This window comes from Gossypium hirsutum, chromosome A11 (assembly GCF_007990345.1).
Source record: "Gossypium hirsutum isolate 1008001.06 chromosome A11, Gossypium_hirsutum_v2.1, whole genome shotgun sequence".
NCBI lineage: Eukaryota > Viridiplantae > Streptophyta > Magnoliopsida > Malvales > Malvaceae > Gossypium > Gossypium hirsutum.
In genome coordinates this window covers 72,810,342-72,819,404 of record NC_053434.1, presented here as the reverse complement: position 1 = coordinate 72,819,404, position 9,063 = coordinate 72,810,342, and the positions used below count along the sequence as shown (strand labels likewise).

Here is a 9,063-nt window from a genome sequence, read left to right as displayed (position 1 = left end):
GATGTCCAATGGTCACTTGTAGGTTCGGCCAACCTTGTTAAATGAAGTAATGTTTGGCCAAAAAGTATGAATTAATTGTGGACACTCCAAGGGCCATCATGTGTGTGAAACCGAATGTTGAAGAGTCTTCTAGTGTGAACAAGGTGAACCGAATAGTCTTGCCATGTGAACATAGGTGTGAACGAATTAAGGAGAGTCATGGGGAAGCTAATTGGCCAAGCTATCTTCATGCATGTGTGAGTGTCCTTTGGCCGAATGGTCACCTTGGAGAATGAAGAGATAGCACACCATACATGAATGGAAATATTCATGAACCTTAAAGACATTGAATATGGTCATACATGCACTTGGCCGAACATGCACCTAAGAGATTCAAGTCCCCCAACCGTCCATGCACCTTCAAAATTCATGCTTGCTTTTAATCTCCATATGTCCATTGCGTTTCTATAAGAAATGTGAACAGAATTAATTCAAACTAATGTGAACACAAATATCAATATTAAATTCGGTTATGACAAATTTAATTATCATCAATAAACACTTTTAAGACATACTTAATATAACTAATGTGAACTAAATTTAATATGTAGGATATTAATTAGCTAATTATTGAACTTATTAATTAAAAAGTCAATAGTAGTCAAATGAATTCAAAGTGAACTCCACGAGCTGATGGTTAATTCATGAGCTAAACTCGAGCTGGGCTTAAACTCGTGAGCTGATAATGAGCTGGATCCGAGCTTGATGTGATCCGGCTCGGTTGATTGAGTCGATTCACTTGATTGCCCGATTGTCAACGAGAATTTTGTTCGATTTTGTAGATAGATGGAGTTAGATGATTTTTATAAGCGGAAGGTAGGCAAAATGGGTTCAAAGGATGGGTTTTGGTTTGATGAAAGATAGGTTCGGTTTAACAAAGAATTAAGTTACAAAGATGATAGATAAATGGAAATGGATAAAGAACTCAAACTTTAAGAATGATTCAATACTAAAAAGTATTGCCCCGAGTCTTATATTGCTTAAGGTGAATTTTGATGAAGGATAGAAGCGGACCTTGACCCGTTACCTATATGGAGGTAAGAACCAAAGGTATAGGAAGATGGTTGAACGCCACACCGATTCGGTGATAAGTTCAATGGAGTTCGGATTGACACAACTAGCAAGCTAGTTAAGTCGCTTCGAGACTCGAACGAAAGAAGAGAGGAGGTAACCTCACAAGAACAAAAGTTCTATTAAGTTTAATTGATCAAATTCTGTAACCTTTTTACAAAGAGAAAAGAACTATTTATAGATTACATTAGATAGCCAAATAGACTAAGTAAATTCGGCTTTAATTGAATTAAACTAATCTAGAAATGTATCTTTAAAGGCTATGTCCAAATTCGGCTGAATGGTACTTCAATAGGCAACTTCATGGCTAAGGAAATAAACTTGAAGGCTTGGTGAATGTATGGGAGAGCAATGGACATGTCTAGGTTCGGCCAAGGTGTGAATGGACACTCCAAGAGATGCCTTTTGGCCGAATAGGTACTTAGGAGATCAATGGGCAGCAACCGATGCATGTAAGTGAATATTCATGCATTCTTCCATTCATTGTATTAAATCATTCATGCATCATCCTTACGTTCATTGAACCAGCCCATTCATGAATCATCTTTAATTGTGTTCCCACATCATGCATTGTAAGTAGACGTTCATGCACCTAGCTTGAATGAATCTCCACATTCGGCTGTACCTACATGAAACATGAACAAATTAATTAAAAATATATATATTAATTAACACATAAATTTAAAATAGACAAATTTAATAAAGTCTTAAGCTAAACATATTAAATTCGGCTAAGACAACTTTAAAAACATGAAATAAATCAAAACATAATTATGAGCTGTAATAACTTAAACTAAGTTAATAAAATACTTTAATTATTCAACCAATAAAATAAATGAGCTGAATTGTAGCTAAATTGAGCTCGATTGAGCTGGGCGGAGTTGAAACGAGCTAGAAAAGCTAAAATGGAGCTGAAATTAGCTTGCACTAAGGTGCATGGTTTCTTCAAGGAGTTGGATCGAGCTTCCTCATCTTCAACAAGCTGATTCTCCTTCCAAAACTTGAACAACAAAGCTGAAACAACTTCATGAAATCGCTTGGACCTAGCTCAGGTCATTGGTCCCTTTGGAAGCTTGAGGGAATCAAGACGAGGACTTGATGGGGCTTGGGGCGTGGTCACATCATTCCCCCTTCTTCAAAACGACTTGTCCTCAAGTCGAGCTGTTTATTCTCTAGAAAATAATCCGTCTTTTGCAACTCTCCTTGAATGAATGGAACAATTAGTCGTTCATAAGCCTTTGCAAAAGAACTCACAATATTCGGCATTAGTGATGGCAAATGAATCAATGAAAATAGACAACCATTAATCATCAAGAAATTATCAGAACAACTATGTGGATCATGCATGGTCATAACAAGACAAGTATGAGTCATGTAAAAAGGCAAACTTAAAACATCATTCTTACAATCACATGAACAAAACTCCTTCCATATCCATAACTCATCAAATGGTCGAGACGAAAACATATATGTTTTCAAGCATTCGAACTTTTCAATTTTCTTCCACAAGTCATTGTTCAAGTAAATGGAATGCAAGTAAGGAGACATGAAATTTAAATCTTCATCACAAACATGCAAATGAAAAGTTTCATATGACTCATGATTTCGCATGTTTGACACTCGCAATTGTCATTTGGTTTTGTTCTCAACAACGACTTCATCACATTTTCCAAAGAAAAAAATCTTCTTATCATTACTCCAAACGGATATATCATCATCAAACAAAATCAAACAATTAACCACAATAGGATTCAAGCGATTTTTAGCATTCAAAGTGTCTTCAAAAATTTCATTTACATTCGACTTAAGAAAAGATGATCGCATAACATCAGAATTCATACCTTGTCCACCTTTAGGAATTGGGAATTGAAGATCGATTTTACCTTTTTCAATCATCACAAACCTTCTTCCTTCAGACTTGTATTGTAATTGGAGCTCCTTCTTTGATTTAACCTGAAATGGAGTAACAAGGAGACAGTGGTTATTTAATTCTCTTTTCTTTTTCTCACTCACCTTTCTTGTGATTTCTTTTTCTTTTTCAACACTCTCATTTTTTTATAATTTTTTTTGTTTCTTTTTGTTTTTCTATTTTTTCTCTTTCTCATCTTCCTTTTCAATGCTCTCTTTTTCTTTTGCTTGTTCCATGGATCGCTTAAGATGTTGTTGATCTTCCATGACTTGTTGCGGGGACAAGGGTACCAAAGTAACATTTTTACCCTTATGTTGAAACGAATATTGATTAGCAAAACCGTCATGTTTGACTCGACGGTCAAATTGCCATGGCCTCCCGAGTAAAATATGACCCGCATGCATGGGTACAACTTCACATAATACTTCATCATGGTAGTTCCCAATAGAGAAAGAAATCTTGGCTTGCTTGGTCACCTTCAATTCGACCCCTTCATTGAGCCATTGCAATTTATAAGGACTTGGATGCTTGATAGTTGGCAAAGCAAGTTTGTCCACCATGTATGTGCTTGCGACGTTAGTGCAACTTCCACCATCAATCACGATACTACAAACCCTTTCTTTGACAAGTCCACGCGTATGGAATAAATTCTCACGTTGTAGTTTATCCACGGAAGTTTGGACACTAAGATTTCTTTTTACCACAAGCATTTCACCTTCAACAGCAAACGCTATTTCTTCTTCATTATCGGAAGGAATTTCAACTTCTTCTTCATTTTTGTCTATCTCCTCCTCCGATTTGATATCACCATTTGGCCTCATAATCATGGCATTCCAATTTGGGCATTGGCTGGCCACATGTCCTCTTCCGAGACACCTAAAACATTTTATATCTCTTAATCGATTTTGGAAATTATCCACAGACTTAACTTTGCTAGATTCAGCAATTGGCTTAAGTGTTTTTGGTGGTGTTGTTGGCTCTTTTATCGGATTAGTAGAAGCACTCTTACTCGAACCTTGGTTCCATTTAGATGTATTGGAATAAGAATAGCCTCGAGCAGAACCTTTCTTTTTGATTTGCTTCTCGACTTTGATAGCCATGTGCACCATATCTACGATTTCCACGTAGTGTTGCAACTCAACGATGTTAGGTATTTCCCGATTAAGTCCAGCCAAGAATCGCGCCATAGTGGCCTCACGATCTTCTTGTACATCAGCGCGAATCATAGCGATCTCCATCTCCTTGTAATAATCCTCCACACTTTTGGTTCCTTGGGTGAGATTTTGGAGCTTTTGATACAACTCCCGATGATAATATGAAGGAATAAACCTTCGCCGCTTCACAGCTTTCATCTCGGTCCAAGTGGTGATAGGACGCTCGCCATTTTGCCTTCGACTCGTGACAAATTGGTCCCACCAAATCATTGCATAATTTGAAAATTCAATGGCTGCCAATTTAACCTTCTTTGCCTCGGAATAATTATGGCACTCAAACACTAACTCAATTTTCTTCTCCCATTCCAAATAAGCTTCCGGATCTGAACGTCCATGGAAAGGAGGAATAGTTAGTTTAATACTTTTAAGATCGTCATCATACCTTTCTTGTTCTCGTGATCCATGATGTCGTCGACCTCTCCTTCGTTCACTAACGTTTGAACCTTGATCACTTTCGGCCCCACTTGGTTCAGAAACTTCATTGTCTTGAAATTGTCTTCGATTTCGATTTCTAGGTAGATTTAGAGGAGTCCTTCCTCGGCGGCCTCTATTTCCACTTGATCAAGACGATCTTGAATTGGTTCCAATTTTTGATCAAATAATCGTTCAAACTCGCGCAACATTGCTTGCATATTTAAATCTGGCACATTTCGTACGGGTTGTCTTTCTGCCATATTTTCATTAAAACTTCTAGACATAAGTAAAATTTTCCTCACTTACAAAAACTCACGGTTCACTCAGAAAGAAAAATATTTGTCGCACACGCTCGTGTTTACACTCTTCTAGGCTTTTTCTTTGATGTAAAACACACGTGCCTTTTACCTCTCGACCTCGTCTCACAATTCATAATTCATCTCGATAGACTTAATTTGCTGCTTGAGGGTCGGTTTCAAAATAGGTTACAAAGGAATGATGTGGGTGTAGGGTAGGCTAAACAAAATAAAATAAAAATCAAAGTATGTGTGGCATTTTGGGGGGGTAGAGGGAATGGTAGAATGAATGGATGCTCGGAAGCAACAAGAAACAAAATAAAACTCACAAGACTTTTCACTTTTTTTTATACTTCAAAAAAAATTTTTTTGAATTTTTTTTCAAATTTCCTCTTCTCTTTTTTTTTGATTTTTTTTCAATTACAATATGCTGAAATACAAAGGAAGAAGAGAAAAAAAATTACAACCTAAATTTTTTTTTCACGTTACGAACCTACTTCGAGCTTGGTACGAACATCGGCATTCCTCATTTTAGTAGCTCTGATACCAGATGATGTGATCCGGCTCGGTTGATTGAGTCGATTCACTTGATTGCCCGATCGTCAACGAGAAGTTTGTTCGATTTTGTAGATAGATGGAGTTAGATGATTTTTATAAGCGGAAGGTAGGCAAAATGGGTTCAAAGGATGGGTTTTGGTTTGATGAAAGATAGGTTCGGTTTAACAAAGAATTAAGTTACAAAGATGATAGATAAATGGAAGTGGATAAAGAACTCAAACTTTAAGAATGATTCAATACTAAAAAGTATTGCCCCGAGTCTTATATTGCTTAAGGTGAATTTTGATGAAGGATAGAAGCGGACCTTGACCCGTTACCTATATGGAGGTAAGAACCAAAGGTATAGGAAGATGGTTGAACGCCACACCGATTCGGTGATAAGTTCAATGGAGTTCGGATTGACACCACTAGCAAGCTAGTTAAGTCACTTCGAGACTCGAACGAAAGAAGAGAGGAGGTAACCTCACAAGAACAAAAGTTCTATTAAGTTTAATTGATCAAATTCTGTAACCTTTTTACAAAGAGAAAAGAACTATTTATAGATTACATTAGATAGCCAAATAGACTAAGTAAATTCGGCTTTAATTGAATTAAACTAATCTAGAAATGTATCTTTAAAGGCTATGTCCAAATTCGGCTGAATGGTACTTCAATAGGCAGCTTCATGGCTAAGGAAATAAACTTGAAGGCTTGGTGAATGTATGGGAGAGCAATGGACATGTCTAGGTTCGGCCAAGGTGTGAATGGACACTCCAAGAGATGCCTTTTGGCCGAATAGGTACTTAGGAGATCAATGGGCAGCAACCGATGCATGTAAGTGAATATTCATGCATTCTTCCATTCATTGTATTAAATCATTCATGCATCATCCTTACGTTCATTGAACCAGCCCATTCATGAATCATCTTTAATTGTGTTCCCACATCATGCATTGTAAGTAGACGTTCATGCACCTAGCTTGAATGAATCTCCACATTCGGCTGTACCTACATGAAACATGAACAAATTAATTAAAAATAGATATATTAATTAACACATAAATTTAAAATAGACAAATTTAATAAAGTCTTAAGCTAAACATATTAAATTCGGCTAAGACAACTTTAAAAACATGAAATAAATCAAAACATAATTATGAGCTGTAATAACTTAAACTAAGTTAATAAAATACTTTAATTATTCAACCAATAAAATAAATGAGCTGAATTGTAGCTAAATTGAGCTCAATTGAGCTGGTCGGAGTTGAAACGAGCTAGAAAAGCTAAAATGGAGCTGAAATTAGCTTGCACTAAGGTGCATGGTTTCTTCAAGGAGTTGGATCGAGCTTCCTCATCTTCAACAAGCTGATTCTCCTTCCAAAACTTGAACAACAAAGCTGAAACAACTTCATGAAATCGCTTGGACCTAGCTCGGGTCATTGGTCCCTTTGGAAGCTCGAGGGAATCAAGACGAGGACTTGATGGGGCTTGGGGCGTGGTCACATCAGAGCTAATGAGCTGGTGTGGAGCTACATGGGAGCTAACTTGAGCTGAAGGTGAGCTCGGTGAGCTGAACTGAACTTGTAGAAAAGTTCGGCATGGATTTCCAAAATGACCACTAACTGGTTCGATAGGTCTAGCATTGACATCATCCCACACATGCTGAACTAAAGCTATAACAGCTTCTTTAAATTGTTTTGCATGAGCCCTTGTGATCAGCCCTTGAGGTAGCACCATCGGATCTCGGCTTGGACTTGACTTATGGGAAGCCGTGATCGTATCACATGTACTTGCATTAATGGCTCCTTCATGTATTCGGTCACTTTGTGGAACTTAACTCTTGGCCAAAAGGTTGCTTAGGGATCACCAATAGCCAGCCCACCATGCATAAATTCGTTCATGCATGAACTCTTATATTCCATGTACCTAGCCGTGCATGAATCTCATTAAATGTACTCAATACATTCGGCTGAACCTACAAGAAACATGAACACATTAAATCCCAATGTATATTCAGCTGTACATGTTAAGAGCATGAACTAAGCATCATAAACATCATGCTAAGCTAAACAAAACACATTAATTAAAGACTAGCTAGTAGCATTAAGTTCGGCTAGCTCAAACTAAGTGAAAACATTTAATGAACTTATTTGAGCTAGGATTTTCGTTAATGAGTTGTAGCAAACTAATTAGTATAAAACTAAAACTTAGTTTAATTTATTGAAATAAAGAACGAGCTGAAAGTAAGCTCGATTGAGCTCAAACAAGTTGAAACGAGCTCAAATGAGCTGAGTTGAGTTGGACGGAGCTCGAGGAGTTAGAAATGAGCTAGGATCAGCTTACCAACAATGCACAGGTTCTTTGGATAGTTGCTTCGAGCTGATTTTGTGAGCATTGGCCCTTGTTTCAAACCAAGGTTTTGCATCAGAAGCTAAAACAGCTTCTAGGAAATGCTTAGCACAAGCTCGAGTTATGGGTGTTTTTGGAAGCTCAATTGAATCTTGATATGCATTCGAGGATGCCCCGGGCGTGCTCACATCAATGCCACTAGCAAACTAGATAAGTCATGCTGAGTCTAAAATGAAATAGGAGAGTTGAAAAACTCACAAAATGTTATAAACATTAATCAAAGGATCAAAAGTCTTCTAAACAAAATAATGTCTCCTTACAATCTATTTATAGGCACTATTATGACTATTCAATTTTACAAGCTTTAATTTCGTTTTAAGTGATGTAGGGAAACCAATAGTTATATCTCTTCACTTGATTTTAGTGTAGATGAAAAGGCATGTCTCTTTACTTTATAATTGACTTAATGAACCCTTAATGTGCTATTTGATGTCCCTTCATCTCCCTTAAATCGAATGTCAAAAGACTTGTGCATTCATCTCATTAATTGGCACCATAACTAGCTTTGAGTGTATGAAACTGATCAAACTTGAAGAGTCACTCTTGGTCCATTTGAACAGCCACCATAATGAGCTTTGAAAGCTTGAAAAACGTCCAAAACTTGAAGAGCCAATTAGCCATATGAATAGTCACCTACAAGGTAGATAATTAAGCATTAAAGACACTCATAAAAATCAGCACACTATAAACACTCATACACAAATTTATTAATGAACATGCAGCTCAAATGACCTTATCTAAAATGAAAATAAACATATTTTAATTTATATAGTAAAAAGTAATAGCCAATTTAAATAACATACTTATATAAACAAACTCAAACATATTTAACAACTAAGATGCTTAAATGCATGGTTTAAGATGTAAACTTTAACTAACATCGGAATTACATAATGCATGTCATAATTTATGATGCAAACTTAACTTACATGAGAGTTACATAATGCATGACTTTATTAAATGCAGAACACATATTAATGATGTTCAAACTATGGCATAATTAAAGACACAAACTAAAATAACTAAAGTAACTAAAATAAATGAATCAAAGTACTTATTTTCCAGCAGCCAAATTAACAAACTGAAATTAAAAACTTCATTTTGCATTTGGACCCCTCAAGTTTAGCCCAATCTTGGTGTCGACAAGTTGGGTTGTAAATGATGCGACTGGGCTC

The 9,063-nt window shown here is 36.5% G+C and overlaps 1 protein-coding gene across 1 annotated transcript; it reads right to left on the bottom strand.

Annotated features, from left to right (window-relative positions):
• Window positions 1–3,195: 3,195 nt before the first annotated feature.
• Window positions 3,196–4,715, bottom strand: LOC121210019 (uncharacterized). Its single transcript, XM_041082088.1, has 3 exons — window positions 4,616–4,715; window positions 3,828–4,556; window positions 3,196–3,734 (listed from the first exon to the last, which is right to left on the bottom strand). The coding sequence occupies exons 1-3, from the start codon at window positions 4,713–4,715 to the stop codon at window positions 3,196–3,198; spliced, it is 1,368 nt and encodes a 455-aa protein (XP_040938022.1).
• Between the last annotated feature and the right edge of the window lie 4,348 nt (window positions 4,716–9,063).

Excerpts from the sequence above, each read along its gene's own strand:
- LOC121210019 (XM_041082088.1), bottom strand. The coding sequence starts at position 4,715 with ATGAAGTTTCTGAACCAAGTGGGGCCGAAAGTGATCAAGGTTCAAACG. Across the intron at positions 4,557-4,615 it reads GGATCACGAGAACAAGAAAG|ATCCGGAAGCTTATTTGGAA; the intron begins GTATGATGACGA and ends ATGGACGTTCAG. Across the intron at positions 3,735-3,827 it reads CATGATTATGAGGCCAAATG|GTGAAATGCTTGTGGTAAAA; the intron begins GTGATATCAAAT and ends TTGCTGTTGAAG.